The sequence below is a fragment of the Cimex lectularius genome, unplaced genomic scaffold (assembly GCF_000648675.2).
Source record: "Cimex lectularius strain Harlan isolate CLEC.00 unplaced genomic scaffold, Clec_2.1 scaffold21, whole genome shotgun sequence".
Classification (NCBI taxonomy): Eukaryota; Metazoa; Arthropoda; class Insecta; order Hemiptera; family Cimicidae; genus Cimex; species Cimex lectularius.
This window is the reverse complement of record NW_019392671.1, coordinates 2,741,533-2,756,752: the sequence shown is the minus strand read 5'-3', so window position 1 is coordinate 2,756,752 and position 15,220 is coordinate 2,741,533. Positions and strand designations below refer to the sequence as shown.

The following is a 15,220-nucleotide window of genomic DNA, read 5'->3' as shown; positions in this document are numbered from 1 at the left end:
AACTTTGCTCATGTGACTAATTCGGCGAAAGAAATTCAGCGATATGAACAACAAAACAGTTTTCATTTCATACTGTAATGATCCAACGCTTTGGACGACCAAAAGGAAAAAAAACTAGTTTATTATCTTTACATCAAGGCTGAAAACAATCAAGGAAACAGAAAGAAGCCCATTAAAATGGTATCCAAACCGGTCTTTGATTATCGCCCAACATTTTCCCAGGGGTGAAAAGAAAAGTAATCATTCAAAAGCAGTAGTTTGTGGTCCAAATCCAACAGAAGTGCCATTTCAGCAATATTGTTAAAATAAGACCCAAGAATCAAGAAAACAGAAAGAAGTCCATTAAAATGGCGTCCAAACCCGTCTCTGATTATCGTCCAACATTTTCCCAGGGGTGAAAAGCAAAGTAATTATCAAAAGAAGAAGTTTGTGGTCCAAATCCAACAGTACTGTCATTTCAGCAATATTGTTAAAACAAAACTGAAAATAATCAAGGAAACAGAAAGAACACCATTAAAATGCCGTCCAAATCCGTCTCTGATTATCGTCCAACATTTTCCCAGGGGTGAAAAGCAAAGTAATCTTTCAAAATCAGTAGTTTGTGGTCCAAATCCAACAGAAGTGCCATTTCAGCAATATCGTTAGATCAAGGCTGAAAACATTAGGCGAAACCGACAAAAGAAAATCCGCCATAATTTCATCCTGTTTCGGCTCAAACTTGTCCAACATTTTGCACAGGTGCAACAGCAAAATAATCTCCCAAGAGCTGTTTTGGTTCAACATCCGTCCAAATCGATTTTTCTTATAATCATTTTCTTTTTATACAAAACATATGTACATTTACCTCTTAAAACTTGAGAACAGACGTCGCATGGTGTTATCTTTTTGTACGTGTACTCCTGAAACTGGTGGGCGTTCTCGCCACCTGCCAGCTGGACGTCTTTCCCGTTCCTCCTAAAAATAAAATTTAAAAATCAGTCCTGTTATAAAAAAAAAATTTCTTATGGATCTTGGATGCAAAAAGTAAAAAAAAAAAACAAGAAGAGGGGTTTTACAAAGCTGCATGCAAACTAAGCTTAGGACTGTTTATAAATGATGGTGGGTGGTATTTTGTGTGGTTTTTTAATTTTTTATTCTTTTAGGTGGATGGAGGAAAGTGTTTGTATTTTATATAATTTTTCTTCAATAAAAATAACTTAAAATACATAAAACAAGAGAGTTTATTATAAATTAAACGTTTTTTTAATTACCTCATGGCTATGATTGTCGACACGGCGTGGTACATTTGGTGCTTTCTGCTCTCGGTGGTACATTGAGGATTTTTTTAAATTTTCGTCGATTTTTTTTTTTAATTTTTAGTCAATATTTTGGAGGGAGGTTGTCCGAGAGGATGGTAGGTACGGTTGTGAGTGATCAAAAAAAAACAAAAAAATCTCGTAAGAAAAAAAACAAACATTAGTACAAAAAATAAAAGATTTTTACTACATAAAGTACTACACTGCTATATACTATTAAACGAAAGATACATCTATATAATATTTATTTAAATTGTATATTAAATTATTATATTTACTGATATTAACATGCAACCCTGAGCATGTGGTTATCTTGACGAAAGTAAAGAAAAATCTAATAATCATTAAAAAAAGCGTATTTTAGTTAAGACAACCACTGAGAAAATGTCTTTTACACTAGTTTTTCTTTCGAAAAAGTAAAAACAGAATACTAACTTCTCTTTTTCGGCTTCCTTTCCGTTCGACAAAGGCGGAGTTTTGAGGCTTTTGAACGCCTTGAGCCATTTCGACTTCATCGACGCTGTGGAGGCGGTGGACATCTTCCGGTCCGAGCCACCGCCACCGTCGCCTTCCATTTTCAAGGCGAACAGCTCTTTCTGAAAAGAAAAAAGGAGTAAAGCTAGTTAGTTCGTTAGTTAGGAAGAGAGAGAGAGAGAGAGAGAGATTGAATGGACGCTGAGGATGTCGTGCATCAAGTATAAACTTAAGATCTTCCATCATAAAATGAAACGATATATGCCAGGTATGGCAAAGAGTAGCGAGGAATGCAGAAAACACATTCATTTTTAAGTCTATACATAGACATCACAAAACCAACTACAGCCTTGATTAATTATCAACTTTTGGGTGTTTATATCTATAGATGATCGTGTTTTTCAAACCCTTGCCAACACTAAATTGCCTTCGTATATCATAAATCATTGTAGAATCTTAAAAAAACTGGAGAAAACCCTGGAACCACGTCATTTTTAATTTGTTTAATTTTTAATTAATTTTTAACCCAAATTAAACTAAGTTATTTTATTATGAAGTATAAAAAAAAGCAAATATCTTGAGAAAGAAACGCCAGATAATCTAAGTCTACTGGCAAAAATAGGCCACCCAGCCTATCTGGTCTGTTTCTACTGATTATATTTCGTAATAAACCGTTTAAAAGAATCATTTTTGACCAAAATGACATAATTTATATTATTATTGGATATAGGAAAGGCAAATATCTTGAGAAAAGCAACGAAACACCAGATAACCTAAGTCTACTGGCAAAAGAAGGCCATCCAGCCTATCGGGTCAGTTTCGACTGATTATGTTTCGTGATAACCTGATTAAAAGAATGACTATTGATCAAAATTGGCATAATTTATTTTGTTATTGGATATAGGAAAGACCAATATCTTGAGAAAAGCAATGGAACACTACATAACCTAAGTCTATTCCCAAAAGAAGGTCATCCAGCCTATTGGGTCAGTTTCGACTGATTATATTTCGTAATAAACTGACTAAAAAGAATCACTATTGACCAAAATTGACATAATTTATTTTGTTATTGGATATAGGAAAGTCAAATATCTTGAGAAAAGCAACGAAACACCAGATAACCCAAGTCTACTCCCAAAAGAAGGTCATCCAGTCTATTGGGTCAGTTTCGACTGATTATATTTCGTAATAAACTGACTTAAAAGAATCACTATTGACCAAAATTGACATAATTTGTTTTGTTATTGGACATAGGAAAGTCAAATATCTTGAGAAAAGCCATGCAACACCAGATGACCTAAGTCTAGTGCCAAAAGAAGGTCATCCAGCATATCTGGTCTGTTTTTAATAGATTAATTTTGTTGTACATTCGTAAAAAAGAAGCATTATACACATCATCCAGTTCATTTTGACTAAGACATTTGGTAGCAATCTGGAAATGTGGTGGTTCACGCTGAGAATAAATCTAGGTTAATGGTCGCTATGGAGACAGCTCGATAAAGGTGTTCTAGGTCAGAAAACCGAGTTGCACAATACATCCAATTTTCTCAATCACGGCGAATAATGTTTTGAGTGATGTTTTAAATGGTCATACTCACGATGGAATATCGTATGCTCGTCCAGCCCATGGCGAGAGCTGTCCCTTGGTATATTTCAAGACGGATAGTTTTCTATAAATTGCGCGTGTCCTTTTGGCTTTTCGGACGTTCCGACTATAACCGAGCCATGTCGGTACGACGAGACTTTTATGTTTTTCGGCCTGTTTGTTTATACTCTCGCGCATCGACACTCGGCGGCGTGTTATGACGGACGCTGTCGGATCCCGACTGGTCCTGTGAATGGGTCGGCCCTTTTATCGACTCGTGAGGCCCTCATCGTCTGAGACGGCGCCCTGGGACCCGCCAAAAGTGAACCGAGTCCAAAAAGAAAAGAGAAAACATAAACAGTTTCGGTTATACTCGCCTTCGCTTTAACACCGGCCAGGTTGATCTGCGCCGTTTTCAATTCGTACCGTTTCATCGAGATGTCCTCCTGGATCTCGTTCGCTTTGTTGAACAGCGACGACTCGATGCTCCTAAAAAAACATAAATATTAATTAACTGTAGTCAAACATGACAACTTTAAAAATAATTTTAAAAAATTCAAGTCAGAAATTACTAGTTTTAGTAGAATACAAAAAATGTTCAGGTATAAAATGACTACCTACTTCAAATTAAAAAAAAAGAGTTCAGATAAAAAATGATTCCATAAAATAAAAAATAGTTCAGGTCAAAAATGACTACTTGAAATAAAATATCTTCTTCAGATCAAAAATGATTACTTGAAATTGAATAAAAAACGTTCAGGAAAAAAATGAATATTTGAAATAGAATTTTAAAAACGTTCAGGTGAAAAATGCATATTTGAAATTGGATTTAAAAAAGTTCAGGTAAACAATGAGTACTTTAAATATAATATAAATTGTTTAGGCAAAAATGACTAATTTAAATAGAGTGAAAAAATAAAATGAGTACTTTAAATAGAATGAAGTATAGTTCAGACAAAAAAAGAGTACTTAAAATATAATAAAAATAGTTCAGGCAAAACTGAGTAATTGAAATAGAATTAAAAAAATAATTCGTGTAAAAAATGTTTACTAGACATAGAATTTTAAAAAGGTTCAGGTAAAAAATCCTTATTTGAAATTGAATTTTAAAAAGTTCAGGTAAAAATGTCTAATTGAAATATGTATAATAAAAAAAATGAGTACTTTAAATAGAATGAACTGTAGTTCAGACGAAAAAAGAGTTCTTAAAATACAATAAAAATAGTTCAGGTAAAAATAAGTAATTGAAATAGTATTTAAAAAATACTTCATGTAAAAATGATTACTAGACATAGAATTTTAAAAAAGTTCAGGTAAAAAATCCTTATTTGAAATTGAATTTTAAAAAGTTCAGGTAAAAATGTCTAATTGAAATAGAATAAAAAAATAGTTTAGGAAAAATGAGTACTTTAAATAGAATGAACTGTAGTTCAGGCGAAAAAAGAGTTCTTAAAATACAATAAAAATAGTTCAGGTAAAAATAAGTAATTGAAATATTATTTAAAAAATACTTCATGTAAAAATGATTACTAGACATAGAATTTTAAAAAAGTTCAGGTAAAAAATGCTTATTTGAAATTTAATTTTAAAAAGTTCAGGTAAAAATGTCTAATTGAAATAGAATAAAAAAATAGTTTAGGAAAAATGAGTACTTTAAATAGAATCAACGTGTTGTATGTGTTGGAATATCTGCAGTGTATATTGAAAATAGAAATGGGCCAAGTATGCTTCCCTGAGGAACACCCGCCCTGATGCGTATATAAGGAGAAGATTCAGTTCCCGACGAACTCAGCAAAATCCGTCAGATAAGATCTCAGTATAGTACGTCTGAAGTAGGATGTTCTTCATTTTCCAAAGCAAGCCCGAATGTCAGACTCGATCGAAGGCCTGTTCTAAATCAAGAAAGACACCCAAGCAATACTGTTTTTGTTCGAGGGAAGAGGCAAATGTCAGCAATACGATGTGTTTATTGAGTTGTCGAGTGAAATCAGCGGATTCCAATCTGATGATTTGGAATATTATTAAAATTTTCAATTATTGGCAATAATCGGAGTAGTTTTTCTAGTATTTTTGCAAGGATAGAAAGGACACTAATGGGTCCATAGGAACTTGTAAGATCAGAAGGTTTATTTGGCCCATGAATCATTTTAATTATAAAGAACTTCCATTGCAATGGTAATTATGTGGTGCTGAGTACAGCATTGTATAGGTATGTTAAGTATAATAAGCCTCTGCGGGGGAAATTTTGTAATATTTGTTTTGTAATTAGATCATAGCCTGGAGCTTTTCGTAAAGGTAGTTTAATAGTGTGTCGTATGCCTGATGGAGTAAAAGCTTTAGAAGGAGGAGAGAGTTGCAAGGTGACATTCAAGTCGTGTTCAGTGTTATGCTGATGGTTATAATCAAGTATGTCATGGTGTGCAGTGAAGATACTCTGAAAACAATTCAGCTTTGTTGGAATTGGATTTGGCCCAAACGTAAAGCCTCCTTATATCGCAGGATCTTACAGGTACATACCACAAAGACTTGTCTGTTTTGGAAAGCGAAGTATATTGTTTGGATATTTAACCCCTAAGTTTGACCAGTTCTTGTTTCAATTTTCTCGCGAGTTGGTTCATCCGTCGATGATCACTCGGATATCTGTTGCCATATCTGATTTCCCTGGCTCTTCGCTTTTCAGTTAGGAGTAGCCGAATGTATGGAGGTAATAGTAACTGTTGATTATTTCGAGGTGGTTGTAAAGAGGTTGGAACCATACTGCATGATGTATTAATTTCGTAAAATCTACGGCTTTGTCAATTTCTTCTGCAGTTTTTAGAGATATGTCTAGGTTAACATTTTTTTTATTATTATATTTATTCTACATGCTTCATACAAAATATTATAATATTATTATTTAATTTATTGATCAGGCAACTTTTTTTAATATGTTCCATTCAAATATTGAATTCAAACCAAAATAAATACGCGACCAAAATATTAATTAAATTTAAATCTTTTATTACAATTTATTTTCAAAAAAAATTATTTTTAATTTAAAGAATCTTTTATTCTATAATAAAACCTATTTCTGAATCTAAAAACATTAATTTTAAACTCGAATTTAATTCTCGTTTTATAAAGAAAAGTAAAATAAATTTATTATTGCTATTATTATTAAATTTTGACCAGCAATTACAAAATACAATTAATATTTTAACATAACTTTTAAAATCAAATGCTATCCCGTTTAGTTTTCTTTATAAAATATATTTTTTGTGACAACCCTTTTTTAAATTAAAATCCGATTATTATTTTAACATAACTTTTAAAATCAAATGCTATCTCTTTTAGTTTTCTTTATAAAATATATTTTTTGTGACAACCCTTTTTTAAATTAAAATACGACAGAAAGGGAATTGTTTTTTTGATTGAAAAAATATCCCTTTCCTAGCCCCTACTCCTTTCGCTGTCAGATGTGTGTGGAGGGGCAAGGCGGTACATTCAATCGAAACGTTACATATACGTATTGGGATATCAGATTCATATCATGACGAAAAGACAATTACTGAAACTGTTAAATAATAATAAATAACTTACAATTAATTAAGGTTTTTAGTTGAGAAGAAAAAAAGCTAATGGCACGAGCGGGATTCGAACCCACGATCTTCGGCTAGATACGCCGCTGCTCTACCACTTGAGCTATCGTGACCTAATGCTTTGCTCTATTGGGAAATTAGGCAGGCATGAGCATGATGAAGATTCTCTTAGATTAAAGCGGAAAAAATAGTTTGGGCCGTGTTCGGTTAAGATGTGGGTTAGTGGTGCGGATAGTTGGATGTGCGGCCGGAATCTTTCGTCAACTTTGGGAAAGAACTTTCTTGTCTGCCTTCCATTATTTGTCCTTGACCAAGCATTTTCCCATTTTTCCAGGCTCTCTTCGAAAAGTTTATTTATAATTGATGACTGGAAGTTTGGTGAATGCCAAATTCAAACTCTCGTCAGTAGATGGTAATTTGGCCAGTCTGTCAGCTTCTTCATTTCCCTCTATTCCGCAATGAGCCTTAACCCAGACTAGTTGTACATTAACATTCTGTTTGACTAGAGTTTGAATAATTTTCCTTATTTGCTCAGGCAAAAAGCCATGATTATTATAATTATTAATTGATTCTAAGGACACTTGACTGTAACTTAAAATGATAAATTTGGCAATATTCCCTTCTGATTTTTTATTCATAGCCCATTGCAAGCTCTTCAGAATGGCCAAAAGTTCGGCCTGATTATTTAATGAACAAAAGCACTACCTACACCAACCTCTGATTTGCTTCCGTCAGTATATATAGACATATAATCAACATCGGCCATTTCGGTAGTATGCAGATACAGGATGTCAATAGCATCTGCCGGGTGTTTCCACTCTTTATATTGTAGGTCCAGTTTTGGTACAAAGGAAGGGGCAGAATTTAGGATTAATTGAACCGGGGTATGATCGAAGGAAAATCAAAAAAGTTTGAAATATCCAGATGGGTTGAAGAGATTCCGGATGTTATAAAATAATCAGAAAGTTTACGATACGTTGGATAATTTGTTGGGTTCGGAGGTGTAATAACAGTGTAAGTTGTTGAAGATTAGGAGGTTAAGGAAGTTCCGTTCACTTGGACAATGAAATAAGGTCCAAGTGAACGGATAGGAATGACAAATCTTGTTTAGGAGGACAATACACAACTGCAATATTCAATTGGAAGAAGGAGGTATTTAAGGTGATGCAAGTATATATGACGTGTTTACAAAGTGTGATAAAGTGCGATGAGTATAGCAGTGCCGCCTTGCGCCCTGTCCTGTAAGTAAAGTAGTCTTTGATAGTAAGAAAAGAGTTATTAAATGTGTCTCAGTAATTAGTGCTATGACTATTCGTTTTCCATGTAGAATCATGTTAATTCGTCTTTGTGGGAGCTCAAACCATTCCAAAGAAGAATGAGTAATGATTGTGAAGAGACGACTAGCCGGCAAGCTTTGGAAGGATCTGATTCACTACACTTGTGAGGGGTGTTAGAAGAGGTGTAATAAGTGACTTAAAATCGCTAAGGAAACTAGAAAGAAGTGAAGTTACATAGCTGAACGGTGAAGGAGATAGAATGAAAGTGTTATGAGGTTGAGGTTGGGGAGGGTTTAACGATTGCTTCGACGCCTCAGCATAGCTTGAGAACTGGCGTTGGACTCGATGCGACGGAACTACTTGCAAAGGATGGTCATCTCTTCAATAGTTGTAGTTCCTTGTAGGAAGTACAGTCATGATAATTTGCAGAGTTGTTTTTTCTACAATGCGCACATGTTGCGGGTTCCTCTCGTGGTCTGGTACAATCTGCTGTCAAGTGAGAGCCAGCGCACTTCACGCAACGCGGGAAATAGTTACAAAGAAATTTCTTATGACCATAACCTTGACACCTTTTACATTGAGGTATTTGTTTTTTTGTAGGCTTCTTCTGCCTTAATTTTTGTATAAAGAAGACTGCTCAATGTAAAGATTTGTTCATTTATAGGGTTCGGTTCCAGGTCAATAAAGAACAGGGGAAGACTAGCTTTTGAAGTGGGATTTTTTACATTGATCACGCTTCTAACATTACATCCAATGGTCTCTAGTTCTTCTTTAATTCTGGGGGCGTAGAATAGTGAAGGTGACGCATACCGACCCTAAAAGCCTTATCTTCTTGAATCTGATAGGTATGATATTCAGCTTTTTGTGTTTTTAAATATCGAATTTCGATACGCATCGACTGAGTGGGCGTATACTATTGTATCCTGCTTTAACCATTTTCACCAACAAGGTTCACTGCCTTGCAAAAGTCAGAGTAGTTGACAATGTTTTTAAGGAATATAGGTGGTGGTTTAACCGGTCTGGGAGGTTGCTTAGACTCAGCTGTTAGTCATAAAACAGCCAAGGTCATATAAACCCTCAGGGTGCCGGTGCTTTTGAAAATAAGCCCATTTGGAAGTGCCGGATTCGAACCCGGGACCTTTACCTTAGAGCGATGAGCGCCGTGTCAACGCCCAAACCGTTGTGGCCACCGACGCCTCTTGCTGTTTTATTTTCTTCGTTCAACTCCGCTAATGAAGCAAATGGATTTGCTGTAATAAAACATGATAGCATATTGCTACCAATTGTGAGGATCCCATTTGGTATAGAATTTTCTTCAATTTGGTCTCTATTTGCATCTATCAAATTATTTTCAGTCGGTCTGCCTTTTTTCTTCTTTTTATTTTTGTGGGAATTGCCAGATGGTGGAGGTATTTTTTAAATTTTTTTATATATTTTTTTAAATGACTACTTAAAATATAATAAAAATAGTTCAGGTAAAAATAAGTAATTGAAATAGAATTTTAAAAAAATAGTTCGTGTATAAAATGACTACTTTAAATAGTATAAAAAATAGTTCAGGAAAAAATTAATACCTAATCGAAATGAAATAAAAAACAGTTTAGGAAAAAATGAGTACTTGAAATAGAATAAAAATAGTTCAGGTAAAAGTGACTACTTGGAATAATTCAGGTCAAAAATGATTATTTGTAATAGAATGAAAAATCATTCAGAAAAATGACTACATAAAATAAAATATTAAAAAATGGGTCAAGCGAAAACGTCTTCTTGAAATATAATATAAGGAAAGAGTACTTGAAATAAAATCAAAATAATTCAGGTAAAAATGACTACTTGAAATAATTCAGGTTAAACTTGACAGCTTGTAACAGAAAGAAAAATCATTCAGAAAAATGACTGCATAAATTAGAATATAAAAAAATGGTTCAGGTGAAAACGACTGCTTGAAATATAATTTTAAAAAAACTACAGGACAAAAATGACTATTTAAAATAGAATGAAAAAATAGTTCAGATTAAAAAAATACTTGAAATAAAATTTAAAAAATTGTCCAGTCAAAAATGATTATTTAGAATAGAATTTTAAAAAATGCTAATTAAAAAATATATGAGAAAAATGGCTAGTTATAGTAGAATGAAAAATTATTTAGGCAGGAAATGACTACTTGAAATAAAACAAAATATTGAGAAGATCAAAAATGACTTGAAGTAGAATAAATAAAAGTTAAGGTCGAAATTGATTATTAAATAATATAATAAAAAGTAGATCAGGTCAAAAATGACTACTTGAAGTATAACGAGAAATAATTAAGGTTAAAATGATTGCTTGAAATAGTTTAAAAACATCAGGTCAAAATTGATTACTAAAAATCAAAATTGACTACTTCAAATATAATCAAATATAGTTCAGGTAAAAAATGTGACTTCTCCTAATAGAACAAAAATAGTTCAGCTAAAGATAACTATTTGGAATAGTTTTAAAAAATAGTTCAGGTAAAAAATGATTTTTTGGAATGGAATAAAAACAGCACAATTACAAAATGATTACTTGAAGTAGAATGAGAAATAATCAGAGTAAAAATGACTAGTTGAAATAGTTCAAAAAATTTGTCTGACCAAAAATTACTTCTACGAAGTAGAATTAAAACATGAAGTCAAAAATGATTAATAAGTCCAAAATGTTCACTTGAAATAGAATTTAAAAAAGTTCTGATAAAACGATTACTTGAAATTGACCTAGCCATCCCTAAATTTGACTAAAAAAGTTCAGGTAAAAAAAGATTACTTGAAATCGAATTTAAAAAGTTCAGGTAAAAATATGATTTGTTAGAATGGGATACAAAAAATAGTCCATTTAAAAAATGACTACTTGAAGTAGAATGAAAAATAATCAAGGTAAAAATGACTACTTGAAATAGTTTAAAAAATTTGTCAAACCAAAAATTACTACTGGGAAGTAGAATAAAAACATGAAGTCAAAATATAATAATAAGTTCAAGTTCAAAATGATCACTTGAAATAGAATTTTAAAAAGTTCAGTTAAAACGATTACTTGAAATTTAATAAAAAAAAGGCCAGGTAAAAAATGATTACTGGAAATAGAATTAAAAAAGTTCTAGTAAAAATATTTAATTTCAAAAAATTCAGGTAAAAAATGATTTTTTAGAATGGAATGCAAAACATAGCCCAGTTAAAAAATGACTATTGAAGTAGTGCGAGAAATAATCAAGGTAAAAACAAGCTAAAACTGACTAGTTGAAACAGTTTTAACAAATTGCTCAGATCAAAAATTACTACGAGGAAGTAGAATATTAACATCAAGCCAAAATTGATTACTAAAAATATAATATAATAATAAGTTCAAGTCAAAACTGACTGCTTGAAATAGAATGAAAAATAGTTCAGGTAAAAATGCCTCCATGAAATAGTTTAAAAAATATTAACTTCAAAAATGAATGATTCCTGGGATCATGACTATTTGAAATAGATAAAAAATTAAGTAAAAAATGATAAATTATATAAATAAAAAGTGTGCGGATCAACAATGATACGTGAACTAGAGTAAAAGTTGTTCGATTCGAAAATGACTGCTTGAAAAGAATTATTCACGCCATAAACGACTAATAAAATATAACAAAAATATATTAAGGTCAAAAATGATTGCTTGCAAAGATATAAAAGATTATTCAGTTCAACAATGTCTACTTGAAATACAATTTAAAAAAAAATGCCAGGTTGAAAATGCCTACTTCATATTGGACAAACGTGGTTAAAAAATGTTCGAATTTGCGAATTTCGGCCTCAGGTAAAAATGACTGATTGAATATGAAAAAACAATCCCTTTTTTCCCAATCACGCTGGACGATCGAGCGGTGGGAAAATTGGAAAAACGTCCAACATGAATCAAAAACCGCGTACATTCCCAATCTAGGGAATCGAGGCCAAAAGGGCAGCCAGCCGGGCCTAAATTCATTTGCCCGTGTACATTTTGCATACATTTGCATTCGTTGGCCTCTTATTCCGGCTCGTCATTTATACAGCCAAAAAAACACATAGAAAAACCCTAGAGGATTTTCGACGGTTGTTTATTGATGAAGGTTCTAAACGAGCGGAAAAACAGCGGTGGTTCACGATCGATCTAACCGTTCTGACTCGTCTTCCTCGGGGAAAATCTCACCTCTGCTGTATCCTGAGCATTGTTGAAAGTGAATCCTGCAAGTGTTGAATCTGCGCTTGGAGTCCGTCCGCTTCGCTGTTCAAACTCTCGAAGGTGCTCTGCACCTGGATCGAAGCAGGTCGGTCGACGACGAGGGTGTTCTTCAACTGGGCTACCGCTCCTTCCTGAAGGACAAAAAGAACTTTTGAGACATGAAACTATAGATTGAGCTTCTGAGGTGTGGGGGTTTCAGCAGCAGAACGGGTCAAAAGATGGTTGACTTTATGTCTTATCGTGATTTTTTTATTTACACGATTTTTTTAAATATATTTCCTTGTATTAATTAAAATTAAATAGGTTTTAATCAAGAATGAAACACGGTACTAAAAAATGACTACTTGCAAACTTTAAAAAAATCTATTCAGATAAAAAATGCCTTTTTGGGAATAAAATAAAATTTTAAAAAACACAGAAATGACTGCTTCAATTGGAGTTAAAAAAAACTCGCCAGGTAAAAAATAGCTACTCAAAATACAATATCAACAAATGGTCCGGCAAAAAAGACTTTTTAGAATAGATTATTTAAAAAATTTCACGTCAAAAATTACTACTTCAAATAGAAAAAAAAATATTCACTTCAGAAATTACTGATTACTTATAATAAATATAATTTTCAACAAATACTTCAGGTCAAAAAAATGACTACGTAAAATACTACTTTCACAAAATAATTCTGGTCAAAAAAAGATTATTTCAATTTAAAAATAAAAATCAGTACAAAAATGAGTGGAATAGATTATATTATAAACTATAAATAAAAAATTGACTTTTGTTCAAATCAAAATTGACGATTAACAATGTAATAAAAATGTGGTCAGGTAAAAAGATTTATAAAAAAGCTTTAAATATAATTTTTAAAACTGTGGTAAAAATGACAACTTAAAATAAAATGCTTCGAAAAAATTTTCAGATCGAAAATGACCATTTGAATAAAAATTCATATAAAAAAATGATTCCTTGAAATAGAATGTGAAGAATTTCAGGTCACAATGTTTGACTATAATAAAATAATATAATAAATAAACATAATAAAATCATTTAATACAAAAATTAATACAATAAAAATAATTCCACCTAAACGGCAATGATCTTAATAGTTAGCCGGCCGGCATCACAGGTAAAAATTGACTAGTTGAAACGGGAAAATTTATTCAGGTCAAAATTGACTACGAAAAATGTAATAAAAAATTTGGTCGTCAAAAAAATTAACTAAACATAATTTTTTTAGTATGATAAAAATGAGTGCTTAAAATAAAATATTTAAAAAAATGTTTCCTGTCAAAAATGTCTATTTGAATAAAAATCGTATATAAAATGACTTATTGAAATACAATGTTAGGAATGTAATGTCAAAATGATTTGTTGAAAAATAGATTATAAAAATAATTTCAGGTGAAAAATGACTAATTAAAGAAGAAACTTTATTCAGGTCAAAATTGACTATTAAAATGTAATAAAAATGTGGTCAGGTGGAAAAAATGATAAAATACCTTTAAATATAATTGTTTAAAATGTATGGTAAAAAATGACTACATAAAATAAAATGCTTAAACATTGTTCGAGGTCGAAAATGACAATTTTAATATAAAGTCATGTACAAAATGACTTCTTGAAATAAAAGGAATATAAGGTCGACATGATTTGTTGAAATAGGTTATAAAAATCATTGCAGGTAAAAATGACAACCTAAAATAAAATATTTAAAAAGATGTTTCAGGTCGAAAATTACTATTTGAATAAAAAATCAAGTAAAAAATGACTTCTTGAAATGTTAGGAATATAATGTCAAAATGACGTTGGAATAGATTATAACAACAATTACAGGTCAAAAAGGATTAATTAAAAGGGAAAAATCTATTCAGGTCACAATTGACTATAAAAATGTAATAAGAATATGGTCAGGTAAAAAAAATTGACGAAAACGGACTGTTGGAACAAAAAGTCATGTAAAAAAATAACTTCTTGAAATAAATTATTAAAATAGTTACAGGTAACAAAATGACTACTTGAAATAAAATGCTTAAACATTGTTGCAATTCGAAAATGCCTATTAAATAAAATTCGTCCAAAATGACTTCTTGAACTAAAAGGAATACAAGGCCAAAATGACTTGTTGGAATAGATCTTAACAATAATTGCAAGTAAAACATAATTAATTGAAATAGGAAAAACTATTCAGGACAAAATGGACTACTAAAAATATAATAACAATGTGGTCAGGTAAAAAAATTTACAAAAATCTTTAAATATATTTTTTTTAATGTATGGTGAAAACTACTTAAAATAAAGTGCTTAAACATTGTTGCAGGTTGAAAATGCCTATTTGAATAAAAAGTCGTACAAAATGACTTCTTTAAATAAAAGGAATACTAGGTCAAAATGACTTGTTGGAATAGATCATAACAATAATTGCAAGTAAAACATAATTAATTGAAATGGGAAAAACTATGCAGGATAAAATGGACTACTAAAAATATAATAACAATGAGGTCAGGTAAAAACATTTACAAAAATTTTTAAATATAATTTTTTTTAAATGTATGGTGAAAACTAACTACTTAAAATAAAATGCTTAAAAAACTGTTTCAGGTCGAAAATGACTAGGTATTTGAATAAAAAGTCATGTAAAAAATGTCTTCTTGAAATAAAAAGAATATAAGGTCGAAATGACTTGTTGGAATATACTATATATTCCAGGTAAAAAATGATTACTTGAAAAAAAAATATGTGAATCAATATTTCAAGTCAAAAATAACTAATTCTTGTATGAAAACCGTGGTGAAAAATGTTTGATGT

At 31.4% G+C, this 15,220-nt stretch overlaps 1 protein-coding gene across 9 annotated transcripts in view; it reads right to left on the bottom strand.

The window, feature by feature from the left end:
- Positions 1–15,220, bottom strand: part of LOC106670821 — an 82,071-nt gene that overhangs the window by 15,187 nt on the left and 51,664 nt on the right. For 8 of the 9 annotated variants that reach the window (XM_024225276.1, XM_014401445.2, XM_024225279.1 and 5 more), the window contains exons 9-13: positions 12,386–12,549; positions 3,732–3,843; positions 1,731–1,891; positions 1,251–1,295; positions 845–954 (exon numbers count right to left, since the gene is read on the bottom strand). In XM_024225276.1, the coding sequence (XP_024081044.1) occupies positions 845–954; positions 1,251–1,295; positions 1,731–1,891; positions 3,732–3,843; positions 12,386–12,549 (592 nt within the window). The remainder of the gene's footprint in view (positions 1–844; positions 955–1,250; positions 1,296–1,730; positions 1,892–3,731; positions 3,844–12,385; positions 12,550–15,220) is intronic. The other variant, XM_024225277.1, reaches the window with a different exon arrangement.